This window comes from Panthera onca, chromosome C1 (assembly GCF_046562875.1).
Source record: "Panthera onca isolate mPanOnc1 chromosome C1, mPanOnc1 haplotype 2, whole genome shotgun sequence".
NCBI lineage: Eukaryota > Metazoa > Chordata > Mammalia > Carnivora > Felidae > Panthera > Panthera onca.
Window position 1 is genome coordinate 15357888 of NC_138346.1, and position 25880 is coordinate 15383767.

At 46.2% G+C, this 25880-nt stretch overlaps 2 protein-coding genes across 2 annotated transcripts in view; both read right to left on the reverse strand.

Annotated features, from left to right (window-relative positions):
• Positions 1 to 307: 307 nt before the first annotated feature.
• Positions 308 to 3735, reverse strand: KCNE4 (potassium voltage-gated channel subfamily E regulatory subunit 4). The gene is made up of 2 exons (XM_060623849.3): positions 3428 to 3735; positions 308 to 2830 (listed from the first exon to the last, which is right to left on the reverse strand). Exon 2 carries the CDS (start codon positions 2798 to 2800, stop codon positions 2297 to 2299), a length of 504 nt encoding a protein of 167 aa, XP_060479832.1. The 5' UTR covers positions 2801 to 2830; positions 3428 to 3735; the 3' UTR covers positions 308 to 2296.
• An 11744-nt stretch (positions 3736 to 15479) lies between these two features.
• The window catches only part of MOGAT1 (monoacylglycerol O-acyltransferase 1), a 290439-nt gene continuing 280038 nt past the window's right edge, over positions 15480 to 25880 (reverse strand). Inside the window, exon 8 of the transcript XR_014138041.1 lies at positions 15480 to 15566. The gene's annotated coding sequence lies outside the window, so the exon portion shown is untranslated. The remainder of the gene's footprint in view (positions 15567 to 25880) is intronic.

Consider the following 25880-nt stretch of genomic DNA (forward strand, 5'->3'; position numbering starts at 1 on the left):
CATCTTTACAGCAATTGCCATGTCACAGGCGTGTTCAAATTCAAGAGTCCCACAGCCCCCAAATTTAAAATGAGAGGTGGATGCAACACCCATCTACAGTTTTGTTTTGTTTTGTTTTATTCATTGCAAAGCATATCAAAGGATGGGGAAGCCCAGCCCCGCTCACTCCATGATTCAGGCAGAAATAAGATACAACTTCGTGTGAGTCTGATTCTGAAGATGATCCGGATCCAGAGACGGCTTGGGAAATGGCTGGCAGGTCCTGAAACTAGGAATTATAGTGAAGAATCCAAGACAGAACCCATAATTTCGCAGGGAAAATGTGTTTTATTTAAATTAAAAAATAGTGTGAAAATTACAAACTGTTAAATACAGAAGACAATTTTATACAACTTAATAGAATAAGAAGGAAGTATATACATCACTTTTTTAATAGGCGCAGATAGACTTGCACCAAACTTCAGGATTAAGCAATGGAAAATGTGACCATGCACAAGTCCGTCGCAGTGAAGTTTCAGAATTCAAGTGATTCCAGGCAAGGAGCCAAACTTAACTTGGCTTCTTTCACCTTAAACAGCCCCCTTGGAGTAAATCCACACTCGCAATTTTAAAGTGAACGGCGGGCCCTTCCCGCCCCCCCCCCCCAAACATAAATTTCCTCTAGCACTGTGTTAAGGCAAACTGATAAACCAGTTTCTCCACTGTTAACCCTTCCATGGGAACAGTGGTTATTGCTATCTCCAATCAAGGGAGAGTATGTCTTTAAAAAAAAAAAAAAAAAAATCTTTTTCTTTTTTTCTTTTTTTTTTGGTTTTACTAGAATTAAATTTGACCTTTTGGTGTGTTTCTCTTCCTGCTTGCCTTCAAGGGCCGAACGGCTCTGCTACAAAGCTACTGACCGCAGGAACACACGGAGACATTAGCAAGCATTCCTGAGCGTTTGCTTTTAGATTTCTCGTCTCTCGGCTGAAGTATTAACATTCTGCTACCCAGAGAACTTTGCAGAGTACAATGTGGTATGTGCCTCCCTGGTTCACTCCTGGGAAAAACGACAGCCTGAACAGGGGGGGTGATGCGCCCTGGATTTCCCAGTTACGTGCGTTCTGGGTCTCCAACTGCTCCTTTAAATAACAGATCCATTCTCAGGCTGACTGGCCGAGTGGGAAATATTTTGTCCAAGCTTCCTCACACCAGGCCATACAGGATTTACCACAGAGTCTTAACATCCAAAGACATCCTCCCGGCCCCCTGGGGATCTCAATTCAGGAGCCTCATGAAGGCAGTGAGCCTCTTGATGACAAGCCCAGGACCACACAGCAGATCAGCGTCCGGGCTCGGGATCAGAAAACAGAACCCGGACCCCTGCTTTGTGCGACCTCCGCCTGACTATGCCCTTCGAGGCCCACGTTACGTCGACTCCCAGCTCCGAAAACGAGGCTGGGAAAAAAGCAGCAGCAGAGCTAACGGCTTGGCCTCGTTCAACCCCACCATCACCCCTTCTGGAAAGATCCAGAAGAGTCCCCTGCATGGCTATTCAGAGTGCAGGTTAGATTCTGGGGAAGCCTTTGCAACCAAGAAAATGTCCCACCAGCATGCGAGGCCGGATGGTCTGAGGTCAGAGTTCAAGGTCATAGGTTAGACAAAGGGTCAAAGTAGCAGATTACATTTTATAATCCCAGCCAAGGTTATCAGGCTTAAAGGTTGCTTTTTCTTTTTTCTGACAGTATGCAAATGAGCCAGGTTTCGCTCTCCAGCTTTCTGCTATCAAACAAAAGTCTTCCTTCAGACATCCCCCCTCTAACCTAAAAGACCTCCAAAATAAGTGCTGTACCCCACTACAGGGACACAGGAGAGGTACTTACAGCCAATCAGATCTAGAACAAAGCTCTAGGCAAATTAGCAGATCAAAACTAGTCCCTCAGCGTGTCCTGGGCGTTGGGCAGCCCTGGGAGGGGGGCAGACGCCGTAGGAGTTAGTTGCCCAGGGCATCCAGCGCGGAAACAAGGGCAAGCACGGCCACCTGCCGAATTCTGAACCGGAACCCCAGCCCCCAGGCCCCAAAGTCAGCGTACACACTGCACGTCTTCAGGGCTTTTCCGTGGCAGGTCTACACCGCAGGCCCGGCGGCGGCGTGGACAACTGGCTGCTCCCTCAGGCTGAGCCTTGGCCCCCCATTCAGGGGCTTGCCCAAGGTCTCTTTAAAGTGGCAGCGGCATGCACTGCAAAAGTGAAACCAGACACGGAAAGTGTCCGTCCCCTCTCTGAGAGTGCTGGCTGATGGGGGGCCCCGGGGGTGCTAGGAATTCTGATGGATGTTCTCCGAGGAGCCTTCGCTGCTTTCGTTGAGGAGCGTCTCCGAGATCTCCCCCAGCTCATCGTCCGCCCCCTCCTCCTGGATGGTGAGGTGCACGTCCGGTGTGGAGGACTCGGAGCTCACGCTGTCGCCTTCCATGGAGCAGAGGGTACAAGACAGGGCGGGCGCCACACTCTCCTGCAGCATGTTTAGCATCATGGGCACCTGCACGGACCTCAGGCCCGACACCATGGGCAGCGGCTTCATGGCCTCCCCCCAGAGCCTCTCCTCATCCTTGTACAGCAGCAGCAGGCTGGACTTCTTCTCCCGCCTCTTAGATTTCATATAGCCCAGCATGATTCCGATCAAGAAGATGCCGTAGAAGGACATGACGACCAGAATGTAGAAGTACTCGTTGCCGTTGCTGCTCCCGCTGCCCGGCACGTGGGACACAAGGTGGCCGCTGGGGGCTGCGGTGCTGGGGTGCGTGCTGTTCAGAGGCTCCATCTCAGTATTGAAGCACCACTCAACCAGGGTCTGGGGAGAAACCTGCAGGTTAGAACTCTCCCACGGGTCCACAGTGCAGGGAGGGGGGGTGAGCATAAGGTTTGTGGGATCGCAACGTCGTAAAAGCCTGTAACTGCACCGGGCAGTGGCGGTAAGAGGTCCCACAAACTAGTTGGCAGACGTTAGCAATGAAAGGTCAGAGTGGAGGGGGAAGATAGGGAGAAACGTGACCAGGGGTTTTCTTTTTGTAGTGTATACATGTCCTCATAATTGCATTTCCTAAAGTGAGCGTGTCAAAAGCATTGCCTTTTTTTTTTTTGAAAAGCAAAAGGAAAAAGTATAAGACGAGGGGGCATAGAGGAAAATAAATAACATTTGAATCACTGGGAAGCTTTGTCAAACTGAAAGAAAGAAAGAAAGAAAGAAAGAAAGAAAGAAAGAAAGAGAAAGAAAAAGAAAGAAAGAGAAAAAAGCTAGCTTACATTTTCCTTCTCAGACCCAAACCTATTTTTAATTCAAACCCAAGTTTCCTTACAACAAAGAGAGGAAAGGAAAACTTCATCTGCTGGTTGCCAGAAACATCCTTGTTTCAAATGTTTCTGAAACAAAGTTGCATTGCTAACTTACCGAAGGCTGGCAAATTTCTTCCAAAGTCCGGAGTTGCTAAGTGGCCAAGCCCAAGAGCGTGCTTCCTCTGCGCAGGGCTCAGCTCAGCGCTCTGACACTCTGCTCCCGGGATATATAGTCAAGAAGTGCATCGTCACGTGTTCGGGGAGGAAGATTTACAACAGAGGTTGGTCGTGGCAGAATGAACAGTGCACTCAGAGCGGTGCAGTTCAGCTCACTGAACTGCACAGCTGTGCAAAGAAAGAGAGAGACGGGGAAGCAGGGATGGCTTCTCATCCCCCAGCCCAGAGCCAGAGTTTCCAGGTGGCCCTGAATATAGTGAAAGGGGAGGGGCGGGGGGAGAATGTGCCCACTGGGAACGGTTACCCCAAAGTCTGCGCTCATTGGAAATTAGTTAACTCCCTCTTGGGGAAAAACCGTGATGCCTTCCACAGGTTTCCAGAGACAGTCAGACACCATCATCTGGATAAAGGACAGTTGGAATCAAGTGCAGGATTGACTGTCAAGAAACTGGGACTTACGTTTCTGTTCTTCCTAACGACGCAAACTCCATAAATCCTTCCCAAACCTTTCTGCACTTCAGATTCCTGGTCTGTAAAACTGTTGGAGGTGAGGGCTTCACCATGCAGAATTCTGTGCACTGCGTGAGCTTTTGAATCGCTGTCAGCTTAATCATTCTAAGATTTAAGGCTGCCTGGTGCCAGATAGCCTTTTGAAAACATGGAGACGTTCTACCTGTCTTCTGCAGCCAGCTCATAGATTTAGTTTTCATAATAAAAAAATCTATCTTTTATAATAAACAGGGAATCCTCCAGCTTCTCTTCAATAGCCTGCGTAAGGTGAACACGGGTTATGGTGCAGGGCACCGTGGGTAGGTGTTGCCCCCGTTCAACGGCACTCAGCTCCTCCTCGGTGGCGTCACACAGAAGCCATCCACACATCTCTTTGCTGTCTCTGGGGGGTCGGGGGAGGGGCAGGAATGCTGCCGGTGACCTGCTGAGCTCAGTTCAAGCTTTTAAAACCTATGCAGACCTTGTGTTAAAATGGCCGCTGTGATCAAACTTGGAAAAGACATTGAAGACTTTGATGTCAGTCCATCCGCTCCCCGGGATGCTTATTCTGAGAGGCTATTAGTCCAAGTTAAAGTCAACTGGGAGGGATGCTGCGTTCCCAGTTGTCTGCGGCCTATGAATCGCAGCCCGGCTATCTTGGGGAATCGACCCTAGAGAAGACATTTCTCGTGGTTCTGCTGCTGTTAAACCGGAGCTCAAGGCAAGCGTGGCAACATCTGGAATGTGTAGCGCCCAAGCACTGGGACTTTCACAGCTGCTACACGAACTCACCCAGCTTCGTGCCCGGCCCTAAGTCTATGAGGACACCTGTGCAAAGAGCGGGAGAATGAGCACGTGCTCCTATCTTCCCCACCGGTCTACTCACCTTATGCTTTAGGCTGTGTTCACCCGTAAGTCCCCAGCTTGCTCCAAGGTCGAAGCCCTGACCATTCCAACACCAAGATCTTCTGTACACTGGACATTTGGTCATACCAATAAAGACATCCTCACGGCTACATTGATGCTTGAAAAGCTGCACGGCTACCTTGGCCAAGGTAGATTTGGCCTTTGCAACTTGTTTTTATCATAAGCACCTGACAACTTCCATCTACAATGATGCTGACAGTGGTTTGTCAGGGTCATCGGAACGAGAGAGACATTGTTGATGGTGGAGCCCAGTATTGCATGTAATCCATGCCTTGGGACATAACAGATTTGTAATCACCCATCAGTGGCCAAACACTGCGAATCTACAAGCCTCCAGAGGCGGAGAGGAGATGGCAGATTTAAGAAGCAAGGAAGTTGGGGCGCCTGGGTGGCTCAGTTGGTTAAGTGTCCGACTTCAGCTCAGGTCACGATCTCACGGTCCATGAGTTCGAGCCCCGAGTCAGGCTCTGGGCTGATGATGGCCCAGAGCCTGGAGCCTGCTTCCGATTCTGTGTCTCCCTCTCTCTCTGACCCTCCCCCGTTCATGCTCTGCCTCTCTCTGTCTCAAAAATAAATAAACGTTAAAAAAATAAAAAATAAAAAATAAATAAAAAAAAAAAAGAAGCAAGGAAGCATGAAGCCGGGGGCCGGGAAGCCGTGCCCGAAGCCGAAGTTGCAAACGAGAGAAATCCTCCAAATCAAGCCAACGGTCCCAAGACAACAAAACCAAGAAAAAGATGGATGAATCCAGAATGAAGTCCAAAAGGCAGAGCAATTCAGAGACGTAGGAAGAACAAAATCTTGTACAGGCACGAGGGAGGGAAGAGCCCAGAGGAAACTCGGTTGGATGCCTGCTGGGTGTCTCTGCTTCTTCTGGGACTCCATGCAGACTCCACGCATAGATGTTTCTCCTACAGTTAAAGAAATGATGCAAGTGAAGCACTTAGTGCCATATCTGGCAGAATGCGTGTGCCCCATCTATGCTTCCTGCTGTCATTTTTGAGAGTGCTTTGCTGCTAACGAGAACGTCAGGTTGTCTTCCGACGTGCATGTGCCTGACTTCAGGTTTTTTTCTTGTTGCTCTTTCCTCTTCCATCAAGAATAGAATGGAAGACGTGGGGCTTGCCACCTCATTACCCACAGCCCAACCTTCTCTCCAGCTCTCACCCGTAACAGTATTACGCAAACGATGGCAGTGAATAATGGCGTACAATGTGAGGGAAGAAGGGAATGCATCTACCAACTGCACTTCATCAGGGAAAGGACGGGGACATGCAACAATTACTAATTCCTTCTACTCTGTGTCACAGTTTCAAGAGACAGCAATGTTAAAGAAGAAAATCCATTTTCCAAATATTTTCTCCTAGTCTGTGGCTGGCATTTCCATTTTCTGAAGTGTCTCTTTTTTTTTAATTTTTTTTAATGTTTATTTATTTTTGAGAGAGAAAGAGAGGGCATGGGCAGGGCAGGGGCAGAGAGAGAGGGAGACACAGAATCCGAAGCAGGCTTCAGGCTCTGAGCTGTCAGCCCAGAGCCTGACGTGGGGCTGGAACCTACAAACCGTGAGATCATGACCTGAGCTGAAGTTGGATGCTTAACCAACTGAGCCACCCAGGTACTCCCCCGCCTTTTTTTTTTTAATCAAAGAAAATATTTTGTTCAAGCTCCCAAAACAAATTTGAGGAGTTAAGTTGGGTTTGAACTGAAGAAAAAAGCCAAGTGGAACCTGGAGAGAAAGTTTTCATTTGGGGGAAGTTGAAATCCATACATACATTCTAATCAAAGACCTGTCCCGAGTAGGGTTTTTCAAGTTTTTCAGAGTCTGCCAAGCCAAACCCTTCATGGCCTTTGCTAGTCTTGTTTGGCTTTTTCCCTTCCCTTTTTCTCGCTTGGCCTTCAGTCTTTCTCTTTGTCTCTGGTTCATTCATACGGGGTACTGCCCATGCTGGCCTAGAAGACTCTTTTTTCCTCTTAAAATCAGTTTCCATTTGCGTATCATGTTTTTCTTCTTGTGCCACTTACTAAGTTTTTCTCTTGACAATGTTGGGGTACCACCACAGTTGCTACCTCTTGAACATCTTTCATTACAGCATCACCATCAGGACGCCGGGGTGGCTCAGTCGGTTACGTGTCCAACCTTTGATTTGGGCTCAGGCCAAGATCCGAAGGTTCATGGGATCCAGCCCCGCATTGGACTGTGCACTGATACCACAGAGCCTGATTGAGTTTCCCTCTCTTCCTCTCTTTCTGTCCCTACCCTGCTTGTACACATGCTCGTGCTCTCTCTCTCTCTCTGCCTCTCTCAAAATAAATAAGTAAACATTTTAAAAAAACACTATCCACTTAAAGAATACTTTTAAGTCTGGTGAGTTCCTTTGGGGCATTCATTTTTGTCTTTTCAGCATGCATCTTTCTTTTCCACTTACTCCATAAGCTTTTAGCCATATTTTACCTGCAAAGTGACAAACTAGGAAACTCACGGAACCCAGGTAGTCCACGCTGACCAGAAGCTTCCACACATCTGCTTTCCAGGCAGCCCCTTCCACACTCCCCGGAGTCCCCAGCCGTTGTGCTGTACTTCGAGAGCCAAGATGCCCCGGAAATCTTAACAACGTCTTTTTTTTGAAGAGCAAAACTTTCTTCATATTGATAGATGCCAACTCATCAAAATTTTTCACAGTTTGCGCTTTTTTTTGTATCTTAAGAAATTTGGGGGGCACCTGGGTGGCCCAGTCGGTTAAGGGTCTGACTTCGGCTCAGGTCATGATCTCGTGGTCTGTGAGTTCAAGCCTCGCGATGGGCTCTGTGCTGACAGCTCAGAGCCTGGAGCCTGCTTCGGATTCTGCATCTCCCTCTCTTTCTGCCCCTTCCCCACTTGTTCTCTGTCTCTCTCTGTCTCTCAAAAACAAATAAATGTAAAAAAAAAAAATTTTTTTTTAAAGAAAAGGAAAAAAAGAAATTTTGTCTCAGGGAGCCTGGGTGGCTCAGTTGGTTAACCATCCAATTTCAGCTCAGGTCATGATCTCACAGTTGGTGAGTTTGAGCCCCATATTAAGCTCTGTGCTGACAGGGCAGAGCCTGGAACCTGGCTCAGATTCTATGTCTCTGTCTCTCTCTGCCCTTCCCCGACTCATGCTGTCTCTCAAAAAAAAAAAAAATTATTAAATTTTAAAAAAAAATTTTGTCTCACCCAAAGTCACAAAGATTTTCTCCTATGAATTTTATTGCTTATCTCATATACTGAAGTCTGTGATTCATGTCAAGTTAAATTTTGTATGTAGTGCAAGGTATACATCAAGACTCATTTTCTTTTTTTAATGTTTATTTTTGAGACAGAGAGAGACAGAGCATGAACGGAGGAGGGTCAGAGAGAGGGGGAGACACAGAATCCGAAGCAGGCTCCGGGCTCTGAGCTGTCAGCACAGAGCCCGACGCAGGGCTTGAACTCACGGACTGTGAGATCATGACCTGAGCCGAAGTCAGATGCTTAACTGACAGCCACCCAGGTGCCCCTACATTCATTTTCTTTTTGCGTATGTTTGTTTAATTGCTCTAGCATCATCTACTGAAAAGACTGTCCTTGGCCCATTGAGTTACCTTGGAATCTTGGTCAAAAATCAATTAACCATATATGTGTAAGTCTATTTCTGAGGTCTTTGTTCTGTTCTTTTGATCTGTCTATCCTTGCATTGATGGCATGCTGTTTTGATAAATCGATTCTGAGCTGGCATTTTAAATGAGTCTAAGATATTTCGCAGCCCATACCTAGCTGAGCGTCTGTTATGAATCGAGGCTTTGGTAAAGGCTTTGCTTACCTCAACCCTGTGAGGTAAGTATCATCATAATCATTTCATGGATAAGGAAATTGAAAGTCAGTGAGGCTAAGAAAATTGCCCAAGGCCGTGCCAATGGTAGTGGTCGACTCGGGATTTGAACCCAGGTGCGCACAATTCCAGAGCTCATTCTCTTTTTCCTACCCTTTGCCTCACTCGATGAAACAAAGAGACTGAGAAAAAGTAGAAAATAGAAGATGGATATTTTTCCAAATTTTTTTGAGCCTTAATAAAACTTTCTTCTTTTTTAATGCTTCCATTTTATTTATTTATTTTGAGAGAGCGAGGGAGAGAGAGAAAGAGCGTGCACATGTGCTGGGGAGGGGCAGAAAGAGAGAATCCCAAGCAGGCCCCGAGATGTCAGCACAGAGTCCAACGCAGGGCTCGGTCCCACAAACCATGAGATCGTGACCTGGGCTAAAATCAAGAGTCAGACACTCAACCGACTGAGCCACCCAGGCACCCCATAAAACTCTCCTTTAAAAAGTGAATTCCTACATGGCCAGACATAGATGCAGGCGTGCAGTTACAAATTGTTTATTCTGAACTCATGCTATCAAAAACATTGGAGGCTGTACCAAACTCAATATGTTCTCGAAGTTATCAGAGAAGTAGAAATACTTTTATCCTTTCTCCATATGGTCCGTAGTAAAACAATTTCCCTTTTGCTCATAGTTGTAACTGATTTCTGGTCTTGTTTTGATTTTTTTTTTTTTTTTCCCCTGACACAGTCCTGACACACAACTTTCTCCCGAACTTTGAGTATTTTAACTTCCTGGTGACGTCATTTTTACCAAATGACCCTGGCCACACATCTCTGAAATTATGTTCGCAGCTTCTGTGACTAAACAAAGTCAGTGCTGGGATAACAGCACGGCAGCGGATCTCATCAGATGAAATGGAAGTCTGGAGTCCAGAGATCTGACCCGGCTCGGCCTCACCCGGGCTACGTGACTGGCTCAATTACATCATTTCTCTGTGTTTCAGTTCTGGCCCCTCAGGCATGTCAAGAGTAGGATAATTAATTGTCTCAGGATACTCGGAAAAGTCCCATAATCCATGAGGATAGCCATCTTCAGACTGGGCTGTGAGGAACAGAGACAACGAGATGTGAGATAACCAGGCTACAGGACTGGCAGAATATTGCAAAATGCAACTCTCAGTGTCTACCCCTGATGTTGCTTTTCCCAGAAACCTTCCAGAAAAGTGGCGTCTGGGAACTCTTGTCGTGGTCATCCCTTGTAATGCCCTGAGTCACCCTTCCTAGACACATACTTCTTAGCATCCCTAGCACTTGGGGTAAAACGGGGCTGGGTATCTTCTAGTGCTTCGCAAGACCTCCAGACCCTCCTATAGCACCAACTATGTCTCAGGGGGGATGTGGCTGGAGGCAGGACATCACCCACAAGAAATTAGGATGCAAGAACTCAGGAGTCTTGAAGTTAGAGAATGCCTGATAAAGTGGTCATTAACGTGGCCTTGTTATTTATTCCGACTCTCTTTCACCTGATACTTGTTTAGCAAATGCTTGCGTAGTGCTTGAAATGTCTCAGGAACCACCAAAAACACGTTACAAATTTCATCTTATTTAATCTTCCTAAAAATCCTTTGAGATCGGCTCTCGTATCTTCCCTATTACACGGATAAGGAAACTGAGGCCCAGAGTAGTTGAAGTAGCCTGCCCAAGACCCCACAGCTAGTACATGGCAGAGCTGGCCTTGGAGCCCAGAGCTGAGATTCGGAACCCAGAGTCCTTGGGTCTAGCCGCTACACCACATGGCTGATTCTGGTTATCGAATAGCGCTATGTATGCCCTGGAACCGGAGTCAGTGAAAAGAGAGAGAATCTAAATGTCCCCTGCAGCCTGCAGCCTGCTAGACACAGAGAACTAGGGTCCTACCAACATCTGGAAAAATCTGAAGGGTGAGAGACTGTGTCCAGCGCTGGCTGTGGAGAAAGGCTGTTGAGTAAGGAAAGCTCATGCTCCCAGAGTTTGTCAGGAGAAAGACATGGGAGTGCTTTGGATAGTCCAGACACGGGCCACAGGGGAGGGAGCTCACAGACCTGGGATGCAGGCTGGTTCCTGCCCAAGATGGCAGCCCAGGGGCTGAGGGAAGAGATTCGTTCCCCACGTCCCAAGAAAGTGCCTGGCATGGGGGCAGAGCCCACGGTCCTACCCACCAATAGCTTTCAGTCTTCCCGAGGCCTTAAGGGATTGGCGCTCGTAGGGAGAGGGAACGACAGAAGTTTTAACTGTAAATGAACTTGAGAAATTCCGACCATCATGTGGGAATCAATGTTTTAATTACTGAACCGAGGCTGTTTGGGCAGACTGGAAGAGACAGAGGACTTTTTGTTACCTAAGAGGGACCAGAAAGGTCGTGGGATCTGCCCCCAGACTTCCACCCTGGGGCAGAGGAAGAACGGGCCCCAGAGAATGAGTCTGAAGTAGCAGCGGCACTCATCCTAAGGGCCACCTCGTGATGACACACGGGAGATATCGGGAGATATCTATTTATCGGGAGATAACATGTGCAGAACGCTGGGCACGGTGCCTGGAACTGGCCAGCGTCCACTTATCATAAATACTAAACAGTATCAGAAAAACACAAAAAGACAATAGTTGGGGGAGCTCCACGGTATCATCTATCTGAAACTTACGTTGAAGGACTGGAAGCGATTATTCACTGTACCACTCCGGGCACCTACCGTGGACAACAGCAAGAAGGAGCTAAGTACCCCCATGGACTTCCCTCTTCAGTTTTCACAAGAGCCCCATGAGGGCTACTGTGAACAGACCTGTAGAAATGTGGAGAAGGGGGTCTGAGAAGGCGAGTAAGTCGTCCCGCTCCCACAGCAGGACACAGCCGACCTGTGACGGGTCGTCCTGCCTCCCACTGAAACCACGCCAGACACGTAGTCCTTCCCTGGGACACACACTGCTCAGCCGCTGCTGGTCACTTCCTCTGGCCCCAGCTAATCAAGGGGTCAGGACTGGCCTCGGGACACCATGGAGAAGGGCTTCAGTGATTCCAGTTGAGCAGGGCAGAGCGGACAGTCTTTAAAAAAAAAAGTCTTGAAGCCCTCCAAAGGTTTTCTTAAACCCTCTAAGTGACGGATCATAACACAGGGCCCACTGAAAGCTAAGAGGTGGACTGTAGTTCATAATGCGGTATTATATCCTCGACACTTGTTCGCAGTAGATCCTAAGCATTCTTACCACACACACACACACACACACACACACACACACAAAGTTGACCGTGTTAACCAAGTGAAGCGATGAATGTGTGAATTACCTTGCTCATGTGTATCTGTATCAAATCATCACATTGTACGCTCAAAACATATACAATCCTATTTGTCCCGTTATTCCTTAATAAAGTTAATAAAGAAACCCAAGAGACAGAGCTGGACTAAGGCCCAGGACAGCCCAAAGCCAGTGGGCCGTGACGAGTCTCTTTCGTCTCAGTCATGGCTGTGCAAGGGTCAGCCCAGCTAAGCATGGAGAATGGGAAGCTCCTCAGGTACACCTCACCTCTTGAGATCACGTAGGCGGGATTTGCCCGTAGGATCACAGCTGGGACCCTAAGGGACCCTAAGAGACCAAAGCCTGCTGTTCACGGAGGGTAGCGACTGCAAAGGGCGGCACACTGCTTCCCACAAGAGACCGAGGAGTGTAGGCCTGGATGCTGGAGGGCTGAGTTTGGTACCCAGGACCATGCTGAAAGAGCAAGCATTCCTTCTGAGCTCAAGAAAGAATTCACCCCGGGGGCACCTGGGTGGCTTAGTCGGTTGGGCATCCGACTCCAGCTCAGGTCATGATCTCTTGGTCCGTGGGTTTGAGCCCCGAATCAGGCTCTGGGCTGATCGCTCAGAGCCTGAAGCCTGCTTTGGATTCTGTGTCTTCCCCTGTCTCTGACCCCCGCCCCCCCCACTCGCGCTCTGTCTCTCTCTCTTTCAAACATAAATAAACATTAAAAAAAATAAAAAAATTTAAAAAAGAATTCACTCGGGGCTCCTGGGTGGCTCAGTCGGTTAAGCGTGTTCAACACTTGATCTCAGCTCAGATCTTGATCTCGGGGTTGTGAGTTCAAGCCTTGTGAAAAAACAAATTCGCTTCTATACACAGACAGGAAAGGAGTGTCAGAAATGTTGATTTACGCTGCACAGTAAGCTTGAGGAGAAGAAAATGTATCCCTGCCCTGCCTGGGAGGGAGGCGGAAGGGGGGAGGAGGGGGGGTTCCTGGGAAGTGAGAAGGTCACATGATTAAGTTGGTCACTGACCACTGGTTGAGCTTGATGTCTTGGATTAATATTTCTAGAAATTTCAACCGAACCCGCATCACAATCCTGGCCCCACGCTCCACTGGGCATATCCTAAAGAAATGATATATTCGCTTGGCCTATATCTCTTCATTTATTCATTCACTGATTCATTTAGTCAAATAAATACACATGTCCTGCCACCCAAACCAACAGATATGTCATGAAATCAAAGGATCAAAACAAAATAAGAAACGACTGATTATAAAGCAAAGAGGTCAAAATAAAAATTAGTGTTGGATGACCTTGTCTGGCATCGGGGCTTTGTCAGATCCCAGCTTCCTGCATGAAAACTGATGAGGGAGCGTGAGGCAGGCTGAGGGGCAAAGCACAAGTTAGCACCACCCCGCCCCCCCCCACCCCTACCCCAGGCGGGATCTGTGTGATATTCCTTGGACACTCCTGGCTCCCCAGGAAAAAGGAAAGGGGTTTAAGTGCTTGCCATGTCGATGTGGGAAACTAAGGCAAATGAAGAGCTGAATTCCCTTCCTGACTACGGTCCATTGACAAGTCCTTGAAACAGGCAGAGTGACCCCCCTCTAAGTGCTCAGCTGCCTTGATGAATACACTTCACTAGGGGCAAAAAGGAATCTTGGTTTAACATTGTCCCAACCTGGAGGATCCCGTAAATCCATCATCTCAACTGTCCCAGGATATATGCTGGCAATCAAGCTCCAAGTGTATGCTCCCCCCCCCCCCATATGCATCTGAAGGGTCTCGTGACTGAGGTTTTATTAAACTGTGATAAATGGCGTTTCCCTAGCCCCTCGAGGTCCTGGAAACCTTGCTTCCAAATTCCTTGGAGACTTACTCTATCTCTGACCCCCTCCCAACCTCAAGGGTATATAATGAGTTACCCATCAGGACCCCAGTACAGCTCTTCCTGCCCCCGGGTCCTGTCCCCATGCTTTCATAAAATCATCTTTTTGCACCAAAGACATCTGCAAGAATTTTTTCTTGGTCGTCGGCTCCAGACCACCCCACGAGCACCCCAAAACTTCATCAAATACTACTAACTTCCTCTTTGAAGGGAACCGGACGTTTGTCTACATTGACTCACACCCCTCTCAGCAGCCCAGACACAGGCTGTGATCTCCAACTTGAGCTGGCCCACCAGGACACTGTTCCTACTTCCAGTGATCGCCTAGTGTGACAGCAGTCAGGCTCAGCCCCAGGTTGTCTCTATGACAGAGGTACAACCCACAGAAAGCCAGGCCCTCAAGGCAAGTCTCCTGGACAAGGACCTCTTTTTTTTTTTTTTTTTTCTATAAGAAAGAAAAAAATCTGAAGCTCATTTGAGATGGTAAATACCCTATGGCTTGGCTTTTATTTCTGCCATAAAGCATTAAATTTTTTCATAGAAGTGGAAAGGCAAGTTTGCCTCTTCCATCGGTCTAGGAAAATGTTGGTTAAATTATCCAAGCCACCTAGGCATAAGAGGAAAAATAATAATCACCATAAGCAGGGGGGAATGGGTAGGAAAGCAGAGGAATTAAAAACAGTTTCCAGAATCAGATGCCTACATTCAAGTCCCAGTTTCTGCCACCCACCAGCTGTGTGGCCCTAGGCTATTTATTTACCCCTCTGTGCCTTGATTAAGGCTGTTGAAAGGATGAAATGAGATCGTGTATACGGACTTCAGCATAGCATGGGGCATCTCCTAAACACTCTATAACTAAGGTATTAACAATTAGCCCTTACCATGGCCAGGCAATATGCCGAACGCTTTTTTTAACTGAGATATCATTTCCACACCAGGAAATTCACCATTTTAAAGTGTGCAATTTAGTGGTTCTTGGTTTATTCACATTGTGCAACCATCATCACTATCTAATTCCAGAACATTTTTATTATCCCCAAAATAAACCCCATACTCATTATCATCACCCCTCCCCCAGCAACCAAGAGTCTGTCTATGGATTTGCCTACCCGGAACATTTCATTGAAATAGAATCACACAGTATGCAATCCTTTGTGACTTTTTTCACTCAGCACAATGCCTGCAAGGTTCATTTCATGTTGTAGCAGGTGTCATTCTTTTTATGGTTGAATAATATTCCATTGTATGAACACACTACATTTTGTTTATCCACACATCAGTTGGTGGATATTTATGTGGTTACTGCCCTCTGCTTTTATTAATAGGGTTGCTGTAAATATTTAGGTACAGGATTTTGTTCACGTATATGTTTTCAGTTCTCTTGGGTGTACACCTAGGAGCGGGGTTACTGGATCATATAGGAATTCTTTGTTTAACTTTTTTATTTTTATTTTTTTTTTTTTTTAATTTTTTTCTTCAACGTTTTTTATTTATTTTTGGGACAGAGAGAGACAGAGCATGAACAGGGGAGGGGCAGAGAGAGAGGGAGACACAGAATCGGAAACAGGCTCCAGGCTCCGAGCCATCAGCCCAGAGCCCGACGCGGGGCTCGAACTCACAGACCGCGAGATCGTGACCTGGCTGAAGTCGGACGCTTAACCGACTGCGCCACCCAGGCGCCCCTCTTTGTTTAACTTTTTGAAGAACCACCAAAGTGTTTTGCACAGAGGTGACACAATTCTTTTTTTTTTTTTTAATTTTTTTTTTAACGTTTATTTATTTTTGAGACAGAGAGAGACAGAGCATGAACAGGGGAGGAGCAGAGAGAGAGGGAGACACAGAATCTGAAACAGGCTCCAGGCTCTGAGCTGTCAGCACAGAGCCCGACGCGGGGCTCGAACTCACGGACCGTGAGATCATGACCTGAGCCGAAGTCAGACGCTTAACCGACAGAGCCACCCAGGCGCCCCTCAGAGGTGACACAATTCTATATGCTTGCCAACAGTTTTGAGGGTCCCCTTGCTAACACTCATTATTTTCCTATATTTGATCATAACTGTCCTACTGGGTATAGAATAATATTTCAGAGGCATGTGGGTGGCTCAGTCAGTGAAGCATCCAACTCTTGACTTCAGCTCAGGTCATGATTTCATGGTTTGTGAGTTCAAGCCCCACATCAGGCTCTGTGCTGACAGCACGGATAACTGAGCACTGGATATTAAACCCTTATCAGATATATGATTTGTAAACATTTCCTTCTAGTCTGTGAGCTGCCTTTTCATGTTCTTGTTAGTGTCCTTTGATCCACCAAAGGTTTTAATTTTGAGAACGTTCAACTAATCTCTTTTTTTTCTGTTGTTTCTGCATTTTTCTGCAAGTTTCTGCATGTTCCCTATGCATTTGGTGTCATACCTAAGAAACTGTTGCCTAGCCCAAGGTCACAAAGACTTACACTGATGTCTCCTTCCAACATTTTATACCTTTGGCTTTTATATTAAGTTTCTTGACCCATTTCAAGTTAATTTTTGTATATGATGTGAGGTAGAGGTCCAAATACATTATTTTGCATGTGGATATCCTTTCCCATTGAATGGGTTTAGTACTCTCGTGGAAAATCAATTGACTATAGTTGTCTGAGCATATTTGAGAGCACTCCATTCCATTCCACTGATCTTTACGTCCCGCCTTATGCTGGTACTACGTCATTTTGAATTCTGTACCTTCGTAGTAAGTTTTCAAATCAAAAAGTGTGAGTCCTCCAATTTTCTCCTTCTGTTTTAAGATTCTTAGCTATTTGGGGTTGTTTTTTTTTTTTTTTTTTTTTTCAATTTCATATGCATTTTAGAAATGCCTGTCTATTTCTAAAAAACAAGGACAGTTGGAATTGTGATAAGGATCGTATTGAATCTGTGAATTGATTGGTGGAATATTGCCATCTTAATAACATTAAGGCGTTCGGGGGCCTGGGTAGCTCAGTTGGTTGGGTATCTGACTCTTGATTTTGACTCAGGACGTGATCTTGTGGTTTGTGAGTTCAAGCCCCACATCGGGCTCCTGGATGACGGCACAGAGCCTGCTTGGGATTCTCTCTCTCTCCCAATGTCTGTCCTTCCCACGTGCTTGCTCTCTCTCTCTCTCTCTCTCTCCAAATAAATAAATAAATAAATGAATAAAACTTAAAAATAATAATAATATCAAGGCTTCCAATCCATGAATACAGATGATTTTCCATTTATTCATTTAGAAATATTTGATTTCTGGGACACCTGGGTGGCTCAGTAGGTTAAGCATCCGACTTCAGCTCAGGTCACGATCTCCCAGTTTGTGAGTTGGAGCCCTGGGTCAGGGCTCTGTGCTGACAGCTGAGAGCCTGGAGCCTGCTTCTGATTCTGTGCCTCCCCCTCTCTCTGCCCCTCCCCGCTCTCTCTCTGTCTCTCAAAAATAAATAAACATTAAAAAAATTTTTTTAAGAAATATTTGATTTCTTACAGCAGTATTTTGTAGTTGTCAGTGTATAAGCCTTATACTTCATCTCATAAATTTTTTCACTAAGCATTTCATTCTTTTTGATGCTAGGTTAAAAGGAATTGCTTTTCTCATTTTATTTTCATATTGTTCATTGCTAATGTATAGGGATACAATTCACTTTACATATTAATGTATACTGCAACCACGTTGAATTTTTTTTTATTAGATCTAACCGTTTTTTAGTAAATTCCTTGAAATCCTTTACATATAAGATCATGTCATCTGCAAATAAAGATAGCTCTATTTCTTCCATTTCAACCTGGGCTACTTTTATTTCCTTTGCTTCTCGAAATGTTGTTTGTCTGTTCACTTTTCTGGACTAATTCTGTAGCGTCTGAGTTCTCTGTCATGTGTGGCCGCTGAAATCTCTATTCAGTTTGCTTAGTGGTGAGCTAATGACCACACAAGGATTGATTTCACGTATCTTTCAGAGCCAATAAACTTCCTGGTCTTCCTCATGGGGTACTGTGTGCGTGCTGAGACGCACCTTCAACCCTCAGGCAACTTTAACTCTGCCTTAGCCTTCACTTCCAACTTGTTTAGAGCTTCATTTTCAGCCAGAGGTGACAGCTTCCAGTCTATTTGATCTTTACTGAGTATTCATATGCCCAAGCCTGTGTGTTAGTCTCAAGGTTCCCAGGAATATGTCAGAGCTTTTCAAAGCCTCTGTGAGTATCTCATTCCTCAGTTTTTTAGGTTTTCATTTTTGTTTTCCCTGAAGTGTCTTGGTGACCCCAACCATTATTCACAGCCTCAGGCAATCACAAAGTTCATCCATTGCCTCTAATTGTTTCAACACTGATTTTCCTCACTCGACAGACTCAGAGTTAAGCAAATAAAGACAACTTTGCAAAGAGTGTCTCCCAGGGAATAGCCCAGAAAGGTAAAACAATAGCAATTCTCTAAGACGGGGTTTTGAAGGAGTTCCCGTGTCGTTCTGCTCCCTCCGGTGGCCGCCAGACTAGTAGATTTCAGTGTGATTTCATTTTCAGGCTGTTAATTTTTCTGGCTACTGCAGAGTTGAAAGGGAGAATAGGAATAAGAAACTTAAAACACCATAAACCTTCTTGTTCTTCCTGAAATTCTGTCATTTTTCCTGAATAAACACTCCCTGGATTCTTGTCAGCCTTTGGTTAATTTCCAGGGTTCTGAAAAAGTCAAGTCTGACATTTTTTGCCAGGGTTTTTGTTGTTGTTGCTGTTGTTGTTGCTTTTATGGAGGAGAGAATTTTCAGAAGTTCTTACTCTGCCATTTTTCACCGAGGTCGCTTTGACCTAGCGTTCTAAATGCAATGTAGCATCGTGGTCAGAATTGGGCTTCCAGCAGTCAGGCCGTCCGGGTTCAAATACCAGCTCAACCGGTTACTGGCTGTGCCACCTTAGGCAAGTTCCTCAACTTCCCTGTGCCCCATTTTCCTTCTCTAGAAGGCAGAGCTATAATAATAGTATTGAGTGCATAGGAGAGTCCTAAAAATTCAGAATTAACACATGAAGAAAGCCCAGTATGGCTCCCAGCACATAGTAACAGCTCATTGGTGCCATTATTGGAGCTGCATTGCTAAGGGAAGGGCGATTATTCTCTCCACTTGACAAATGGAGAAAGGGGAGCAGAGAGAGGTAAGGGAAACGGCTAGGGGTCACATAGCTGGTAGTCCTGATGGCTCTGCTACAAACCAGGATGCGAGGTGACCTCCAAGGTCACGCCTTCTTATGCCACTGACCCAACCATCAAAGAAGTCAGGGCGCGGAGGCAAATGCAACAGACGCTGAGCTCTGCGCCTGTGAACACGGACCCCCTGGGGACCAGAGACTCCCACTGCACCCCTTCTTCTTAGTATACCCAGCAGAGAAGGCAGAGCGAAAGGCCATGCACACAGGTGGTACAAAGCAAGCCCTCGGGGGAACTAATAGAGGAAAACGCGTGCAAATGGAGAAAGGGCTCAGGGAGGAAAATCAGTGAAGGCGAAACGTCATTTTCTGCACACTGATTTTCATCCTTCCTTACCATTGACAGGAAGGAGATCCCTTCGGGAGTTCCATTTTATATTTATATAGCGTCTGGTGATGTCCAGGAAACACGGCCCACCACTCCAAATTTCTTGCCTCTGGAAGTACCCCACTAGGGGGTGGCAAAACCCCTGCAGGCCAACTCCCAATACTTGCAGCCTCCTGCCACCTGCCCTCGGCAATCGCATCTATCAGACAACTATTGAACATCCTTGGGGCTCCCGGGTGGCTCAGTCGGTTAAGCATCGACTTCGACTCAGGTCATGATCTCGCAATTCATGAGTTCGACCCCTGCATCCGGCTCTGTGCTGACAGCTCAGAGCCTGGAACCTGCTTCCAACTCTGTGAATCCCTCTCTGTCTGCCCCTCCCCCACTCGTTCTCTCCCTCCCTCTCTCTCTCTCTCCCTCTCTCTCAGAAATAAATTGTAAAAAACCATTAAATTTTTTTTTAAAACTGTAAATAATAAAAAATATCGAGCATCCTCTCTGGGCAAAGAACACCATGCCATGGTGGGTGAGGGGCTCTTGCTGGGGGGGGGGGGGGAGTCCAAAAATAAGAAGCAGTCTCTAGCTTCAAGAAGCCAAGTGCCAAGTATAAAAACAAGGCAAGAGCTCAGTCAAGTGAAGAGCCTTTAGCCCCACAGGCCGCCAGTGAGGTAGAAACCATGGGTCCAGGTGGTTCTGAAGGAAGTGCTCCTTCAGCCTGGTGGATCGGGGAGCTGTGTCCTCAGTGCACAGCAAGGAGTTGAGTGGGACATCTGAGGTATGGGCGGAGTGTCATCCAGGGGGCTGGGGCTCCCTTATGAAAGCCAAGAACACAGTACATGCTCATGCACAAGTTGGGTATTTGCCAACAGGCGCTAGGAGAGTGGGAGTCAGAGTGTGCAGGACCCTCATGCCATACATACCCAAGAATGTGGGCACGGTACGAGTGTGAGTAAGCAGAGCCTCTGAGAAACTGGAAAAGGGGAACCCCACGGTCAAGTGTGGGATGCAGATTAACTAACAGAGCAGGGTTTTGAAGGAGGAGGTTCACTTCCCCAGAAGCGGAGGGGGTTGACATCCCCAGAATGCAGCATGGCAGCAGAGGCTGGACACTCCTTCCCACAGAGGCGAGACTGGATGGGTCACCCACACTCAGGCATCCTTAGCCCCTCGCCTTCACGGACCAAAATGCTCTTAGAGCATGGACAGCTAGGAAACCTAGTAGGAACGGTCCAGGGGTCATTCTGGAGCTGGCACAGGAGGGATGCTTCGGCTATTCAGTCAGGGGCAGAGAGTGTGGCCCCACCAGCGAAGGATGGAGAAGAGAAAGAGGCTGGGAGGCTATCGCCATACTCCCGGGAAGAGAACAGGGGTGGCAACAGCAAGAAAGGAAAAGAACTGGACGCGAACGACTTCATGGGGATGTGCCAGACACAGATCCAACGGCACTTTGGTTCTTTCTTTCCCTGAATCCAACCCCTGGCAGTCACTTCCTACCTACCACCCACTGCACTCCACCTCCTCAAGTGGGCACGCGTGGGGCATGAGAGCATCACCTTCAGGGCATGGAAGGTAAGCTTCCCAGAGATGGGCGAGGACTAATGTGGCCTGTAGCATTCAGGCTTAGGGAGGAGGGCAGGCTTTGGGAAATGAAGGAGACAGGCTCTGGAAGTCTGGGCTCCAGGTAACCCTCTCCCACACCAGGGCCATGGTCAACGTCTTAGAAAGTGTCTGAGGGGAAGAACAAACCTCCGTGAAGAGCGGTTGAAGAGTCAGCCTGCCACATGAGGGCAAACTCAAGGAGCCGGGGCACCGCAGGTTGACCTGACGCCATAATGGCTCAGGCACAGGCTGTCTCTGCCCCCCACCCCTCCCACCCCACATCTTCACCTTCCGTCTACCTTCAAGACCTAATTCAAGAGCCAGGACCCTGTACCACCCCCCCCCAACCACTTCCCTCTTCCCTCAGCCTGAGGAGATATCTCCCCACTCCACACTCCCAAGTGCTTTGCTTGTGGTCAATTTATGGCTCTGCAGATGGGTATCTAATTATCTTACAAAGCAGAACATGGTTGTGTCCAGCAGACTGTACGTTCCTGGCTCCGGGGATGATATCTTCTTCGTGTTTGTTCCCCCCTCCTCCAGAACCCAGCCCAGGGCCTGCATATATTTATATTATACATTGACCTAATCAATTACTTAGCGTTTGACACCTTTCTGTACAAAGAGCTCCCCCACAAGATGGCTCGAATGGTCAGAAAGTACTTGTAGCCACCCAAAACTGCTTCCCTGTAGCTTGTCATTGCTTTCCCCATCAGCCATTGCTTCCCCCGTGGTGACTCTGAGAATATTTTCCTCCATCTTCTACATGGTAGCCAACAGATATTTGAAGTCACTATTCATCTCTCGCCCACCCCCACCAAAGCTCTTCTTTCTCTTCGTAAACATACTCATAGTCTGAAAGGGGCCATAACGTAACTAGACACTAGAGAGAGAACGGGAAAAACTAAGTTCAAAGACAGAGGGTGACTTGTTTTGGTTTGAGGTTTGGATGAGATCCAGCTTCCCAGTTCCATGATTCATTCTCAGGGAAGAAAGACACATGGCCCTGGAATGCTCAGGGAAAATGGCGGAATTCTGTCACCACCTCAAAGGGCACTCCAGGGAGGACAGGTTCTAAGTGGACACGGTGGTCAGGTGATGCTTTCAGCTCCCCGGCACCTGAGTGTAGTTTTTCTGCAGACCAACACTACCTTCACGGAACCATGGAAACCTAATAGAAGCTTACGTTTTACCCAAGGGACTAAGGGAACCTAGGGATCATCGGATCCATCTCCTTCTACTTGCAGACAAGGAAACTGAGGCCCAAAGAGAGCGAATGAACTAAACACTTACCTAAACGTACGTTCTCAGAGCTAGGTTTCCAATGTCATTAACCGGGTCACTTCCATCCTCTGCAGTTACAATTTCAGGTGAAAATAGAATGGCTTCTCCACCTGTTCCCTGATACTTCACAGCCTCGCCAAAGCACAGACGCTCCAAACCAGAGCTAACAAATGCGTTAAGCGATGTCTTCAACTCCAGGATGTCACGTGGAGCCTCTAGGTGATGCAGGTTGTCATTATGGTCAAGGTCTCAGGTTGACACGTGGTTTCATGAATGCCGATTATGTTCATTTATAACATATTAAAATATGTGTCAGGGCGCCTGGGTGGCTCAGTCGGTTAAGCGTCCAACGCTTGCTTTCAGCTCAGGTCATGATTTTGCGGTTCATGAGTTCAAGCCCCGCATCGGGCTCTGTGCTGACAGTACGGAACCTGGAGCCCGCTTCGGATTCTGCGTCTCCCTCTCTCTCTCTGCCCCTCCCCTGCTCACACTCTGTCTCTCTGTCTCTCTCTCTCTCTCTCAAAAATAAATAAACATTAAAACAAATTTAAAAAAAATGAACGCACTGGGTGTATGTGTATCAACATACATATGTCAAAAATACAATATTAGAAAATGAATAAATAAATAAATAAATATTTAAAGTAAAAAGACATGTTATACATTACAAGGAAATTGCAGAAAGGTACATAGAATATACTATTGCACCAAAGTTTGAAAGTATGCAAAACAAGTAGTTTGGGATGAGTTCAAACAGTGCAATTGTAAAAAACTGCACAGGAGTGGTTACTTCTGGGCAGGAGAAAAGAGGAGAAAGACAGAAAAGGAGACTAGAAAAGAGTAGGAGGGTGGTTTCAGTTGACTCTACATCGTTCTGCTTCTTTCTTTCTCTTTTTTTTTTTTTTTTTAGTTATTTGTTTATTTTGAGAAAGACAGAGAGAGCATGAGTGGGGGAGGAGCAAAGAGAGGATCCCAAGCAGACTCTGAGCTATCAGGTCGGAGCCCAAACCCACATACATGGTTCAGCTTCTTACGCTATATGGTGAATATACATGCATTTGCTATATTATTATTATTATAACATTTTGTGTGCCTAAAGTATTTCATAACTGAAAGAACTAAGTCAAAGTTACCCCCCCAAAAATTGGATTCCCTCTTCCACTGCCTCTTTCTTTCCTCTCCATCTCTCCTCTCTCTTTCTCACTATCTATTGATTATATAATACATAGTTTACATACGTATATAATAGAGAGAGGAGAGAATAAGTAGGCAGATAAGACAGGTGATCAATGATAGACAGTTAAATAGATAAATGATAGATCAATAGATAGAAAGCTATGGATGGGTAGGCCCATTATTTTATGCCAAGTGTTCTTCATGAACCATATCTTATTGAATCCTGACAACGGCCCATCTCCCAGATGAGATAACTGAGGCACAGAGAATGCAGGCTCACAAAGCTTTCAGGTAGCTGACCCCCACATCAAGCCCACAGGAGTCTGATCCCAGCACCTGCTGATTTCCTGCACCATGATGCGACTTGAACTTAAAGGGGCCAGGGACATTCAAGGGTTCCAGTGCTTCCTCTAGAAATGAGAGAGAAGAACTTGAGAAATTAAAAAACAACAACCACCACAAGTGAATAAAAATAAATAATAACAAAATTCAAAAGCAAACAGTAAAAGGACAAAACAAGCTGTTCTTAGGGCAGACGGGGAAACTGTCCGCCAGGATCCATGCTCTGTCCTCCTGATTTCTGGCCTCAGCTGAATGAGGTCCAGCCTTCCTCTTCGTTGTGCCAAGGAAGAGACATGCTAAGGAAGAGACCATATCTATCCCGACACACAAATAACCACAGAAGCATCTTATTTGTCAACGGTTGTGCACTACAAATCTTCTCTCTTGTTTAACTCACATCAGTTTACACTTCAGCACCAAAATAGCGATGCTTTTCTGCATTTGCAAACCCAAAGTCTTGTGAACAGTGATGAGACAAGCTGGAGAGGCCTTCTTTGAGGACAAGCTGCTTTCTCGGTGCCAGAACGAATAATTAACTGCATTGCCCCAAAGGCTCAGGATCAAACCCCATCATGAGCAGCGATTCAGTAGGAAACCTCACCATCCTGGTACCTTTGCCACTATTTATCTTTTTAAAAACCAACAGTGACATATCTTAATGCTTGGAAAAACTTGATCTGAAACTGACATTCAAATAATACCGTAAAACGTTGGTTGGCGAGCATAATTCGTTCCAGAAACATGCTTGTAATCCAAAGCATCTGTATATCAAAGCGAATTTCCCCATAAGAAATAATGGACACTCAGATGATTCGCTCCACAACACAAACACATTCCTAGAACAATGATGACAATACTGTAATATAATCCAAAATAATAATGAAAATACAAAAATACAAAGAAAAACAAACAAATTAACATTCACTTACCTTTGAAAACCTTCATGGCTGATGTGAGGGAGACAAGAGAGAGGAGGGTTATTGCGTAGGATGACTTTCACTGTCACTAACGCAATCACTATGATCTATTGACTCAGTGGAATCTTTTTCTGCATGGGGGTCATGGTATACGCTCGCGTGGGTATTGACTACAGTACAGTATTAATCAACTCTCATCATATCCTGTATTTAATGTAACTGGCAATAAGGTAGTAGAGGGAAGGGTCTATATCTGCAGGCAGCCTGACCTAGAATGAAGCAAAGCATTCTTAAGCGTACTTGTGTATGGAAAAGCAAAGGACTGTCCAGAGGTGCCTTGAAGTGACAAAAAATACACAAGTGCCTGTTGTGGGCACCTTTCAACATTCTGAAAAATCACTGACTTCTGCCAAACACCACAGCCCGAGACCAAGCATCCGAGCATGGGAGATGATCACCCACAATCCCACAGAGAGAGAGAGAGAGAAGGACCATGAACCATTGGCTCAGCTGTGATCACGCGACATTCGGCATCACGTACTACTCGTATTGCAAGACATCGCTCTTCATCAAGTTAAAATTTATTAGAAATGTTTGTTTGTCTGGTGGAACTCTCGCAGAACAAGTTACTCTCAACGTAAGGTTTGACTGTACTGCTTAAAAATTCATATCTGTGGAGATTCAACAGGCTTAGTCTTATTTGAAAACTGCATGTGGAGGTTGTTTGGGGATTAATACTTTAAACCACATGCCCTTTAACCATCTGCGTTGTGTTTGTTTTTAGCACTGAAGTTGTGGTTAAATGATACATATTTTACATTTAAATATTTGGAAATATGGCCAAGATTCATTAAGAAAAGCAAACATTTAGCTCCCCATTTCCTCTGACTAATTTTTCAGAACACTGTTGTCCACGCCTTTCCTGGAGAACAACCCTTCATCACCACAGACAGACATGTTCATTTCAATGATTTCAATACGTAAGAAATGAAACTCATAATGTCGGAGTATAGGTGTTACAGATGATCTCTGAGACACAGAAAAAGGAAGTCATTCTCTGGACCCACATGGAAGAAGCTGAGTTTGCTTGTGCATGTTTATTCTCCTGTAGGACTCTCAGAACAAGTTTTGCCTGTAATGCCTGGTTGGATGGAT

Bases quoted from the DNA above. Each gene is read 5' to 3' on its own strand.
- KCNE4 (XM_060623849.3), bottom strand. From the start codon at position 2,800: ATGGAGCCTCTGAACAGCACGCACCCCAGCACCGCAGCCCCCAGCGGC.